The following is a 14,363-nucleotide window of genomic DNA, read 5'->3' as shown; positions in this document are numbered from 1 at the left end:
CCCTGGGTACAAAGCAATGTCAAATGCAACTGCACAGAAAAACACTGTAAATAACAATAAAATTTTGATGTTTTACAGTAAGACTGTTTCAGTTTCTCAAGAGAGCAGCTCTTGCGAATCATTCACTGAGTTCCCCCCCAGAGCTGAGCATTGCAGAAAGCAAAGTTGTATTTACCCAAGAGGTTAATAATCCCTTCGTTATATGCCGCAAACAGTCGAATGGCATCTTTGAAGAGGAGCATGAAGGCAGCATTAATTACACCATTTGTAAGTTCATTGCTATTAACCTAGGAAGATCAGAGAAAAACTTAATTGAACTGGATTGATCTCTTACTGGAAAACTTCTAGTTAATCTTCAGCACGCTATCTCATGGCATGCTGTCCGCTCATCTCACTGGCTATTAGCAGAAGCAGCACCATAACTAACCAACAGTTTCTCTCATCACAGAATTAAATCATTTTGGCAGACATTTTTGTTAAGCAATGCTAATGCTAACCAACATAACTAAAAGACAGAGGGCATAAATAATCAGCTTTTCAACAAGCAAGCAATTCTTACATAAGGTACACAATAAAACCACAGTAATTTAGCACTAAGCATTCTCTCCAGTGAGCATTGCATCTATTTTTTCAGATTTCTTGGAGGTATACCAATGAACAAAATGATTTATGCTCTTTAAGCTATGCAGATAACTTGGAACCAAGTGCAAGACATTTAATCTTGACCCATTTTATGTGTTTATACAACAAGATGACAGTATGTTAGAAATGTACATGCTGCTAAACTTACATTAAAGTCAAGAAGCGCATCCATTTGATTTTGTATAATTGGTACAGTTTTTAAGAGTTTTTCTGTGCTCATTGTTCTCATCACTCCATCAGCCCTGTTGTGAGAAAAAAAAAAAAAAAAAGAAAATTCTTCACAAGAATTTTGAAGGCAATTGTTAGTAAGAAACGACAGAAAATATATCAGGTCTTTAGAGAAACCATTTAAGTCTTTGCTATACAAAGCCATCCTCGTGGTGTTTAGGAATGGTGTCTAGCCAATATAACCATAATAACTGCAGCACAGAAAGACAACAACTTATTTGGTTAAACTATGACTTCAAGATGAATTTTTACTCAGAGAAAATGAAACTGATAGTGTTTAGAAATATAGAAGAGCTATGATGTATCGGGTAACAAAAAAAAAGCTCCAAAGATGATTTTTGAAGCAATTTTTAATGTATTCTTTTTCCAATCACCCAATTATTATTTTGTGTCAGTTTGGATTCTTTTCAACTTAAAGAGGTAAGAAAGAATAAAACCATGCAGCAGTATGTTTTTTCAAGCTTTTTCAGAAAGATTCTAGAGACTACATGAAATTTCCTTTTAATGGTTGACCACCAATATTTGGTTGTTTATTTATTGCTCAGATTGAATAGACTAAGATTGGCTGCACATTTGAAAAACCCATCAAATGAACGCCAAAAATATCCAAGAAAAGCAACAGCTGAGGAAGAGACTAAATCCCCTCAGTGACATGAAACAACTGCTTTCTGTAAGACAAATCAGACAGCCTTGCAGTTCATCAGCATGCACAGAGCAAACCAAATGCTTCCTGCAAGTGCAAATCTCATAGTGCATCTTCACAGAACAGTTTGTGGCTGTTCTCCAGGTTGGAAAGCAGTGGGGAGCATGCTGCTTCCAGCTCTCTGCTTGTGCTGTATGTTTACTCCTAACAGCAAACAGAAAATGCAAGAAACTGAATGGGGCAGAGCATGGCTGTGAGGGCTGAGATAAATGGAGTAGAAAAGGCAGATTGCTGCCATCAAAACAGTTATTCCTATTGCCTCACAGAAGGACCTCCAGGCACATGGTGCAGGCTAAATAATTCACCTCATTAGACCTAAAAAACCTGATAAAACAACTGTATATCTCTCTAGAGCAGCTGCAGTCACCTTACCACACACAGATCTTAGGTGTGGAAAATATTTGTGTTGTTGGCAATCCAAGCAACTTCAAAGGCAGAATGAGCAAAAGGAGCCCAGGCATCCTCCTTTCACTCTACTGTCACAGCTCAAACCAAAATGAACTCTACAGTCTTAGCAAGGAGGCAGAAGGGATTTGGACAGTGTTCTGAGGCACACTTCAAATGCCTTTACAACATTAATGCAAAATATCATTAGAAAGCCCTTTACTACAATTAATTCATTCAATAGTATTAAATTCAGATTTCTGTGGATTAAACATTAAGTTTTTAGTTTCAATATAAATTCACCCATATGGATGATATAAGACACCCAAATGTAAAACTACTATTATGTTTTTAAACCTTAAAAAGCACTATATAATAAGACAATGGACAAAGATGGAACGACTCCAGTGATTGGTACCTTCTCTCCAGTCTTCCCAAAGAAGAGCTTCAGATTAATTCCATCATTCACTATAACATGTAATTTACCAAACTACTGGTGCTCTGCACTGTGCTATTTTACACGTAAACAGGTACGTAGTCTCAAAATAACTCACTTGTCTGAAATAAGCACACTTTCCAGGGAAAATTTTAATTCCTGCTGACCAAATCAGGATAGCATCTGCTGCAACATACTATTCTAAGTACAAATTTACACTGCTTTCACAAAGGTAGTAAACTTCACACAGATATTTTGTGACAAGAACAGAGAAACACCAGGAAGGACTGCAAGGTTGTTTCACCTGTCATTTAAGCCTTCCAGAGCTACAAGCATAAATAAATTGCATGGTCCACTATATTACATAAAAGGCAAAGTATATAATCTATTGTGAAAGATGTGTTCAAACTTCTACTTTTTTATACAGACTTCCACGCATACCATCTTTCATTTCTTTATATTAAACTGTTAATGCTTAAAGATAAAAAATTACAACAACTGAAATAAAAAACTTTTTGCTAAATATGCTATCAGGCAGTTGGGCCTTGGTGTGTCATGGGAGATATTCAGAAGAGACAAGGAGTCATTATTGTCTGTATTAAGCCTGAGCTAGCATCGATATTTTTCACTAGAATTACAGGACATATGACAACACCTCAAGATCAGTAGAACAAAATGCAGTCCTTACCCTCTTTTTACTTTTGTGAAGTCAAAAGCCACTTGTCTATAGGAAACTGCCTTTTCATTCAAATACCTGCTATACCGCCTGATAAACGTTGACATGTCATAACCTAAAAAATAAGTTTCAGGGGTTTATTAGTTACCTAATCAAAGAACAAGAATGTTATTCAAAATAAAGTGCAAAATATTAGCACAAGACAGCTCCATTGACTATGCAAAATTGTGCAAAAATATAATCTGAAAATAACTGTGCACGTCATTGTATTCACCATGTAAATCAAACAGACAATACCACAAATATCTAGACAACCTCAAGTATGTAAAAGTTTACACTTCACTTCCTAAGGAAATCACTTCCACAAGCAAAATGAAGTAATTTTTATGCAAGTTCTTTTATACTACAGTAGAAATTACTATCAAAAAAATTAAATTATGCATTCACAAAGGCATTCACATCAGCTCAGCAACACATTGTCTCGTTTGCAACTGAACAGGAAAAAAAAGGCTTTGATGGAAATACCACAATATGACAGAAACTCTTCTCTGTTAAGATAGTAGTGATAGGAAATATTTTGATTAACTGTCAGTCTAGGAGTATAGACTAAGAAGATCTGTTCATAGTCTATGCTGAGACCATAGAAGTTAAAACTCAAAAAAATGACAGTTTGGTAGAGCCTTGGTTATAACTGAGAAGGTTTCTGTCCTCAGGCAACCATTTTGGCTGCCTGTTCTAGTACCCTTACGGCAAAGATCAGAAGTATATAATACCGGCTACAGGTATGGTCAGAACTGCACTGAACTGCAGCATAACAGTTTGGAAGACCATTTCAGTTGAAAAATCTGAACCAGAGAAAGTTATTTGCCCACTGAATTAGTCTCAAAGATAAATGGAATGGTCTTTGATCAATTTCCAGAAAAAGAAATTTAAATTTTTTTTAGATATGGTTCTTTTCTCACTGACGTGATGTATGTACATATGATGCATTTTTAAAAAATTAATATTAAAAATTGCCTCATTTGGAGAGGTCTATCTCTATAGAAATAAGAGGGATACTGAGACCTGTATGTCTAAGGAAGTCAGAAGCCTTTATTATGCCTGTTAGGAAAGATTCAACATGGTCCTCCAGCAGACAGCTCCTGCCACACCATTAGAACATTTTATTTAAGAAATGCAGCCTGGGGTAAAATGGACAAAAAAGTTACTTCCTAAATGACAGGGTTCATTAGAGTAACCAAGTTGTCTTTGCTGTTTCTCAGTACATTACTAACTTTTAATGAATAAAAGACACCTTACCTTGCAATCCACTTTTGTCTAGGAAGTTGCTCAAATTAAACAATGTGTTTCTGGACGCCAGATACTGGATAAAACGCTAGATGAAAGAGAAAAAAGTTGAATACTTTCACTGTGTTACCAAGGAGAAGGAATTGCAGTAACAACACTAGAAACTTTTTATCCAGGTTACAAAATTCAGCTTTTATGCCTTAAGACTGACTTCAAATCTGGAAACTATTGCAAAACCAGCTAAGCTACCAAAGTAAGCTAGTTTTTTTTTAATGCATAAATCTGTGAAATAATCCAAGTAGCATTTTGTATGAAGGCCTCGTTTAGTCGGAGTTTATTTTAAACCAGAATATGGAACTCTGAACTTCTGAAAAAATACCAATACATTCTCATTTTACATGCTCATAGTCATTTCACTGACTTCAATTTTATAACAACTGATTTAATATTGCTAATTAGCCAAGTCATCTTTGTTCAGCATACAATTGTAATGGTACTTAGCTTAAATATGAAAATAGGTGATGGAAATGTTAGTTTGCTTATAAAACAAATATCAAACAAAAGAATTCATATAAAGCATTAACACTGTATCACAATTCTTCTAATTATACTTAATTCCAAATTATATTTCACAAGGTGAATGATGCTATTTTCATCTTGTAAAGACACATTTAAGATTGTTGACACAATAGGAAAAAAACTTGTACAGAACTGCTACAAAAATAAGCCAATCATTCAGTTGCAAGAAACATTTTAACAAAAGACAAAACCAGTGTTGATTAGTGTTAACATGTACTACTTCATTACTTTCATTAGCTTACAGAGGTTACATAGAAAAAAGACTGGAGAAGAGTAAAGGCACTCAGTACCTAGTTATAAAGGAATTAAGCCAAAGTTGGAGGCACCATCCCTGGGGGTATTTAAAAGACACACAAATATGGCATCTGGGGATATGGGTTAGTGGTGGGCTTGCAGTGGATTTGATTTTAAAGGTGCTTTGCAATCTAAATGGTGCTAAAATCAGTTTGCACTCTCATTGTTCAAGTACTATTTCCAATTGTGAAAAATGTCATTTTGAGCAGCAATCTTACCCTCAATACTCCTGTAATATATTTGGCAAGCAAAATTTATTTGTAAATTATATTCTCAATGGAAAGTATTTCAGACAGTGGTCCCATGAAATATTTTTAATTGCTATGAACTATTCTGATATCAGTTTAAGACTCATATGACTCAAAGTGCAATGTGTATAGATTGTGTTTTGAAAAGTGTCAATTATCCCAATGTAAAAGGTTAAGCTTCAAGCCAACAACAGAAGTTTGCCCTCTTGTGGCTCAGTTAGCTTCACAGAATAGATTTTCAACCAGACCAGCAATAACCTGCAAGTGAAACCAGTATATGTTTAAAAACTTAACATCCCCCTCCAACCCACACAAATCAGAGGAAGCAGTTCCTCTGAATGCAAACTCAAATGAAAAATTTTGGTAATTTGCTAAAACTATCTCAGTTCCAAAGTTCATATGGTTTACCTTATTCTGCAGTGAAAAGGAATGCTTACAAACATTTCCTAAGAAAGCCTTAGAAATATATTTTTTTGATTTTTTTAAAGGCAAAACATTCAAGCTGCTGCTATGCTTGGCTTGGTATTCCAAACAATAAGGCCCCATAGGAATTAAAATTGTGAGACAAAACAGGTTTATTCCTTTTTGTGTAACTTGGGGTTATGTTTGTTAAACTGTTCAACTGTTAACATTTTGGTGTTATTTCACTCTGTCCTAGGGTGACCTTTAAAGCCAACTCATAGGCACACATTTGTTTGCATTGTAAAAGATTAGGGTGTGATGGTAGAAATTAATTTAGAATGAAGTTATCTAGGAGAAAAGACCAGAGGGTTAGCTACAGCATGAAGGCAAAAATGCTTCTATTTTCAGCTTGTAGAATCCCATGCGAGTTAGTTTTCCTTGGGTTTTTTTCTTTCATCATTAGAATATGAACATAGGAAAAAAGTACCCTCAGCATTTGGGACATTTACTTTTTACACTAGAATTGCACACTTTGAAGCAGAAACAATGCAAACAAACAGAAAATGAGGCCTATGTTCATTCAGAGTAGGATCCAAAAAGGCAAACCCAAAGATGATCTTACCAAAAGAATTACTGGAAGCATTTAGGTGACATTTACAGGAATGATGGACTGCAACTCAAAATAATACATCATTTTTTGTATTACCTCATTTCCATACACCATTAGATGATGGGTTGTGATAAGAGATTTGAAGACCACTACCCAGCTACTGTTGGTAGTTCTTTCAAATAAACTATCTGCCAGTTGTGGGATGTTCACATTCATCTCATTCGTGCACTGGATTAAATCTGCAATACAAAAATTTCTGTTGTTATTATCAGTTCTGTAAAGGAAGATCAATAATGCTCCTCAAAAAAAAAATCAGTACATTAATTTTATGTAGTAAGATTTTTGATGAAAACTGAGGGGCTTTCCAGCAAAATAAATATCGAAAAGCAGCATGGCTCTGGTCTATCAGAACTTAATAATACAAAGCTCACTCTGCTCACTGCCAAGATTCAACTGCTTTTGCAGCTGCCTTAGAAGGCCCTGGAACAGAAGTACCATAATGACTTACACTACCTCTGACTAACAACTCTCAGCTTTCAAACACCTAAAGCATTAAATAGCAAAATAATTATTACATGGTATCACTTAATTAAGTTTTACTGGAAGATTATGACTAGAATTAACTGTAATCTCAGATTTCTGGCCTCTTAATGGATCAGTAAATATTTTCCAGCACTGGTTCAAAATGAGTAATAAAACATTCAAATACTACTTAGTCTTGATACAATGCAATCAGCACCTTCAAAAGAACAGAGGAAATGTTGAGTGGAAAAAGGAGCCTCGAGCAACAATGCCAGAAGTTGACAGATTAATTTAGTTCAAACAAAGTTGGATCATTAACCAAAAAGATGGTTAGGAGCACAAGAGCTGAGGTTGGCTAGCTAAAACAAAGCTTTCCAATCTCTGTTCAGCCTGGACTACTGTCCCACCTCTGTAAACACGGGGAGCTATACTTTCAGTAGAACCAACAGAACAATGTCTCACCATCCAGTAACTTATTTCCAAAGGCCAATGAAGGAAGGGATGACTTAAGATCATGACACTATGTTGACAAATACAACAGAAACAACTATATGATAATACAGCTTGCAAATATTTAATATGAAGCTTAATGCAACATAGTAGTGATGAAATTTTACTATTAGCACTCCAAAAACAAACCAGCAATTTTCACTCAAACTGGCAGCCCTGCCAAAGGCTGTAGCTCAATAAAAATCAAGACTTCAGAATGTCCTATGCCTTCCTGTCTAAGGACTACTAAGGCATACTGGAAACACCCATTTAATCTGAAAGCAAACATTTCACTTTTGAAGACAGTTTTATATCTTCCTATGAACAACCATCCACCTTGAAGGACTCCTGAAAGACAGGACCTTCCTTCAGCCAGAGCAGCAGGTAAGCACGGCTACCACACACTCTGAACTAGTATGGTCAGAGCTGAAAAAGCTGCTATTTACATGCTTAAGTATTGAAGGAAGCGAGCAGGAAATGATTTCCACATTCATAAATGCAATGAGATGAAGAGATAAACATTCTTTTATCCACAAGTAAAATTGTGATGACTACAGGCATTCATGACCTCATTTTTAAGTCACGGTTATCTATTACTGGATGATGATTTGGAGCTGTTAAGACAATGTCAGGATATTACTCAGCAAGAGATGTGCTCTGAACTGGATCATCAAAACCAAGCCCTGCAGCTTCTTCACCTTCAGGTCTTCCCTCCTAAATAATAACACAGGCAGTTTTGTGCAAAGCTATCCGGCAGGAACATACATTAAATACAAAGGTACACACATCACTGGATGTCAAGTCATAAATTTTGGCATAAGAGGTGGAAGTGCATATTAGAACGTGAGAATTTCTATTCTTAAATGCAACTTCTGCCAGCAAATCTACAGTATAAAAAAAACAAAAGAAGAGGTGGGACTTGAAAATTCACTATCCAAAAACATTAAAAAACCATACCCCAAATTAATATCCAGTGTAGATGATATTTTGTGCTGGGAGAAATGGTTTCTGAAATGCCACTGAACTTTGAAATCATCATCTGTTGCAGTGTATAAAAGAAAACAGGCTCTGTAACCCTCAGAAAATCATCCCTCACAGGACTGATGAGTTTCTGTGAAACCTGGGGGCAGGGAGGGGCAGAGAAGAGAGTGCAAGCACATTGTGAGGAACCAGTGACCAACTGGGAGAGAACACAGGCAAGAAGCAAAGTACAGAGGCAACTCCAGTGGAAGTAAATTTGCAAATGCAAACACGGGAGTCACTACAATACTACAGTTACTACAAACTAAATTTAGTAAAACATGAAATTTCTCTCTCCCCAAAATACTGATTGAACAGATGCACAACAATCTGGTATGTATTAATACCTCAAAGTACCTACACCATACACATCTCAGAAAAGTTACATCTCTCTGAAATTTCTTTTCAAAGTATTTTTATAAGCAATGCTAAATAGGTAAAGAAATATTTGCAGAGTTACACCCAAATTAGAACAGCAATTTTGGTGCTAACTATACTATAAGCAGCGTAGTAGAGAAAGCAGAAGATGGTATCCTTCTTCCCACACTCCTGCACTACATCCCACACTACATATACAGTGTTCTTATTTATCCTATTCCCACAAACACCCTTTATTAAAGGAGAGGAACAAATATATAGTTATTTTCACATCCTACGCTTAACACAACTTGTCTCACACCCACCTATGAAAATACTAGCTATGTGTTTGGAAACCTAAGGGCCCCAAAGCAACATATCTCTAGACTGCTACTTACTGGAAATGCTATGAGCAATTCCACAGGCAGGTGTATAACCAAAGGGTACAGCACTAAGGGGAACAGCTTTCATCTTAGAGCAAAAATAGAAACAAACAAAATAATCAAGAAAACAAAGGATAACCATTGGTGAAAGAGTGATGCCTGTTTCATAGATCATCTTGTCATGGGAGTCAAGGAGAAAGATTTAATAGGTACTCCCATCAACACTGCAGAAAGGAAAATCACTTCATGCGTCAACCTTCTGCATTAAGACCCTCAAAGAATACCTCAAAGCAGAAAAGGAAATACTCTCCTGGGAAATAAAACACCAAAAATCATAGAATTCTGCAATTCTAAAATCTGTTAAAACTTTCACAGCATGAGACCCACAACATACAGGTGTTAGATAACAAATGTCATTCCTTGCTTCAAAGTCAGCAATTAGCAACAAGAATCTTAAGCTTGCAGCTGGCTGGGAGACTTATATGAGGGAAGCTTAGACAGCAACAAATGAACAGTCATATCCATGGATGTGGCTGGGGACAGCCAAGGGAAAGGCTACCACGTTGCCCAGGGTGTAAAGCACACAATGCACAAGAAGTGGTTGAAGGAGGTGGGTTTATTCCACCAGCAAAACAGAAGGCTGGAGGCAGAGAGGGGGAATATAAAGACTACCTTCAATCGGGTATTTCTTGGAGGTTCACAGAAAAAGGATAAAAAGCAAAAGAAAACGGTCAGGACCAGAGCCTGTAAACAGCCAGACCTATTAAAGTTCAGCGTGGTTTAAAAGCTGGAGTTCATTACAAAACCTGAGATCCCTTCCAATCTAAAGCAATTTACAAATCTATGCAACATATACAGAAAGAGAGAATACAGCCAGGCAAAAACAGAGAAGTGACTTACAAAGTATGCTGAAGTCAGAAAGAATAGGCCAATAGGTCTAAGATCAAAAACCTTAGACTTTTGTGACTGACAAAACATGTTTTGAGAACACCACTTACCTAGGTACAGTATAAAATTTCGGCAGAGTTTTCAGAGGTAAAACTAGATTTTCCAAGAAAACACTTGTAGCTTGTTTTTAAATAGCCTTTAGATTTTATTTTTGTTGTAACAGTTAAAGCTTTCACCACCAAGCGACTTTCACATAATTCAGTTCTGTTTGGGTCTCTGCACCAAAGCAAGGTTTTTGCAAGGAATCATAACAGAGGTCTGGCCAACAGACATTTCAGCAACACTTGAAGATTTGCAGTTGCACCTGTACCAAAGTAAGCATATTGCCTAACCCTGTTCAAGTTTAACTACTGCAAAACATACAGTACCATACTGTACAATACTCAGGCTTAGAAAAATAATATACTTGCAACTCCCAACCAAGAGTTCTACAGCCTTTCAACTGTTCAGCCTTCATTACAGGAAAGCCAACTGATTCATTGCCTTATGCTATTCATGGTTACCAGGTGAAAGAAGTATAAAGGTGCGAAGTAGAGTAAAAGCAGAGCAAGATTGAAGATTCCTACACAAGAAAGAAGAAGCAAACACCTACACAAAGCAGTGACTACAAGGCTATGATGATAAAGTATGCTGTCTGCTCCACACTAGGCATGTAGATGAGGATTAGCCAACTCACAGCAAGAGATCTTGAGTCTTGACCCACGGCAAACATGAGGAAGTCAGGCTGGATAATAAAGCATCAAAGGTATCTGTCCCAAATTACCCCAGAGAATGCATGTGCTTTCAGAATGTGCCTGTGACCTAACTCTTTGTGCAGCACCTCATTCTGCGCCAGGCAGCCTGCTAAGACAAAATTATAAAAAACTGGTTTCCTTCCATACAAAAAAAGAACCACAAGGTATCCTGAATGATTCTTTATGATTTGTTTTCCCAGAATCTTACTCATTGAATTCACAGTAAGATTATAAAGAACCGGGTTGAGAATAGCTTTTGTTAACAGTTTTAGTTTCAGATAGAGTTTCAGTTTACTGTGTCATTTGTGGTAACTTGACAAGCAGACTGAACGTAAGCCAGATTTGCATCCTCCATGTACATGCGGTACTTGATTATTTCCAATGGTTTACCTGTATCTCTCATTTTGAACAATATTTTTATTTGTAAAGTATCAGTCTGAAAATACATACAAGAGTAAGATCTTCCAGGCCAGAAAGTAGGCCCCACACCCCAGTTACTTCAAAATAGGTTAAGCAACTCTGACAGATATCCATATTGTTAGCTATTGCTTTTTCATCCTTTACACCACAGACACTATCTAGAATAAGCAAGTAATTGGTTATATCCTGCAAGTTATGGATAGTTGTGCCATTTTAAAAATATATAATGGGAGAGACAGTATCCTTTCAGTAAGCAATTGAACTACTGATCATCCAACATGAGTAGGCAGATAGTGCCAAGAGCTAAACACATTACATTCTTCAGTTAAAAAATACAAGAATAATAAAAGAATATTTAAATGCATATTGCTGGATCCAAAGCACAAGCCAATACACATCAGATTACGTTTACTCAACTGGTAAATTTAAAATTGAAGTCAACACAGCAAACTTGTTTCTTTTTTTAAATACAAAAGGAAATATAAAACATTTATTGCATGAATTAATATTCACACAACTTATGCCCACACAGAGGAGTTCAACAGAATACAATTAATTTAGTACCTTTCAAACTGAAGAAAAAATATGCTAGTGACTGACACTCTACTCGAGGGAACACTTGTGGCTACTCACAATGTTGGAATACAGGACAGTGTCTATCCTTAAGATAACTTTATTTAAGAGTGTGCATCTGCTTATGATCAATTCCTCTTTCACCCAAGGCCATACAAAAGGATTCTTAGATTTGAGCAAAAGATTTAATAATTATTGATATACGGCTATTTTGCTTTCCTCTAAGGGACCATTTTCTCAACAAGACAAAACCTTCAAAGCTGACACACTTTCATTTTATCATACTTTTGGAAATGAGTGGGAAAAATGGTGTCTCAACCCAAATATTGAAACAAAAATAAAATACTAATGGAAAAAACATGGTTATCTACACTGTCAATACTCAAGTTAAAATCCTTTCCTGGCTACCTAGATTTCAATTCCTATAATGATTTTCAAATTATACCAGTTTCCTCTATGTCAGGGTCTCATTTTCTTCTTGTTCTACACAAATATTTGATCACTAGAACAGAGCTGCTCCCTCATTTGGTCAGCAATCTTAATCAAAATGCAAATGGCTTAATCTAAAAGTCCATTAAACAGCTAAAACATTTCCAAAGGATAGGTGAGAAAGCAGCAATGTGACCATTTCCCACGCGATGACACACTGTGTAGCAGCAGTTAACACTGACAACTTCAGGAACTTGCTGAAAAATTTCAAAGATCAGAAGTCAGCAAATTCACATCAAATTGGTTTATGATATGAAAAATGATTGGTTTTATGCCATTGAGAAATCAGCCACTAGACAAAAAATTCCTTCCTTTGATTTTTTGTTGGGAATAAAGTTATAGCAAGCTTTTACTATTTCTAAACAAATTTTATAGGTTTAAGATCAACATTTCCCAGCTTACCCCTAAAGAGCTCATGATCTATATGACCATATAGATTTTAAATAATATGGGTTATTGGGGGGGGGATTAAAGAAATAAGCATGTTCCAATTACAGTAATGCAACATTTGTCAGCAGATTTCAAATGAAGGAGAAACTGAATTTAGCAGCAACAAAGTTTTTCACGGTCCATTTTTATTTTGTTATTTACTGAACTAGAGGTCTTTTTTTAACCAGAGTGGTTTGCATGAAATGTAACATTAAATATTAGAAATAACTAACATCTGCACATTATATATTCTTTCTAGTTTTACTTTTTTTCTTCAAATTTCTATAACAGATCAACTTCTCTGTTGAATAATTGGCAAGTCAAGGTAGTGACTTATTTTCAAAACTTCAATAAAAAGTATCAAGTAGAGTTTTTCAACTGGCCACAGATGACAGCAGATCTTTCAGATTATGGAGGTTATTTTTTCCATTCACCTTGACATAATGACTGAGAAGAGTGTGCTCTAATTTTATGCAGTTACAAAATTTAAAAAAATTTAAATGACTTCACAAATACATTGCAGTTTTATTCTAGCAAAGTGCTTTGAAAATATTTCTAGAACATATATAGACAGGGTTCTCTAATATTTAAATACTTGGAGGACTTAACTGTACCATGAAAGAACACTTATAAAATCTTCAAGAAATCAGAAATACAAAAATAAGAACAAAAGAAAAAGGTTTTCTGTAAAATCTATAATTAAAATCTACTTCTACAGATTAACAGTTCTGATAACTACAAACCCTCACACATTCAAACCTGATTGTACACATTCCAACTGACATTTTAAAAGTAGATAACTTAATGTAAGTATATGGTAACTTTCTAAATAATTTCCCATTTCTTCCACAGGTGATGCCCTTGTTTAAATATGGGAAATAGGATTAGAATGTTCCTGAAAGTAAATAAGTACTTTCATTAGAGAACCAAGCAGTTTGTCTAAAAATAATACTCAGAATAATTCTGAACATTAATGCAAACAGGTAAAATTGTAATTTTTAAACAATACAGTTGTAACCAACAATTTAGCTAGTGCAAAAAGAAGTTTACCCCAAATGACATACTGGAGTGATCAAATGAAACACAGTGACAGTAAATTTCATTCTGAGCCACACACGAATGGAAATTTAATCTGCTGAATTTAATCTGAAGAATATTACATAACAAGCACGTATTTGAAAACTGAATGAGTATTTCAGTATTTTCCTAATTAACAGAAAACATCTATGTCTGCAGTTTAAAATAAAATATGCCATAAACACTATTTGTTCTAAATTTAGCTTTACCTTCTGAATAAACCCATTTGTACCAAACCACTTGACTAGAAGTAGTTTATTACATCACATTGCCCCATGGCTTCACCAAAGTCCCCTTGAGAAAGTAGACAGGAAAATCTGGACCACACATTTTTAAATTAAGAATAAAAATTCCCACTGAGAATTCTTTCTCTGCATATAAACAGCATCTTAACAGCTACATGCACTGACTCAGGGAACAATTTATGGAAGAG

At 35.6% G+C, this 14,363-nt stretch overlaps 1 protein-coding gene across 4 annotated transcripts in view; it reads right to left on the bottom strand.

The window, feature by feature from the left end:
- The window catches only part of PICALM (phosphatidylinositol binding clathrin assembly protein), a 65,424-nt gene that overhangs the window by 33,621 nt on the left and 17,440 nt on the right, over positions 1–14,363 (bottom strand). For all 4 annotated transcript variants that reach the window (XM_059838463.1, XM_059838462.1, XM_059838465.1 and 1 more), the window contains exons 2-6: positions 6,586–6,728; positions 4,369–4,444; positions 3,082–3,184; positions 791–884; positions 176–287 (exon numbers count right to left, since the gene is read on the bottom strand). In XM_059838463.1, coding sequence (XP_059694446.1) covers positions 176–287; positions 791–884; positions 3,082–3,184; positions 4,369–4,444; positions 6,586–6,728 — 528 coding nt within the window. The remainder of the gene's footprint in view (positions 1–175; positions 288–790; positions 885–3,081; positions 3,185–4,368; positions 4,445–6,585; positions 6,729–14,363) is intronic.

Source organism: Haemorhous mexicanus, chromosome 2, assembly GCF_027477595.1.
Source record: "Haemorhous mexicanus isolate bHaeMex1 chromosome 2, bHaeMex1.pri, whole genome shotgun sequence".
NCBI classification, from domain to species: Eukaryota; Metazoa; Chordata; class Aves; order Passeriformes; family Fringillidae; genus Haemorhous; species Haemorhous mexicanus.
This window is presented reverse-complemented; position numbering and strand designations above follow the sequence as displayed.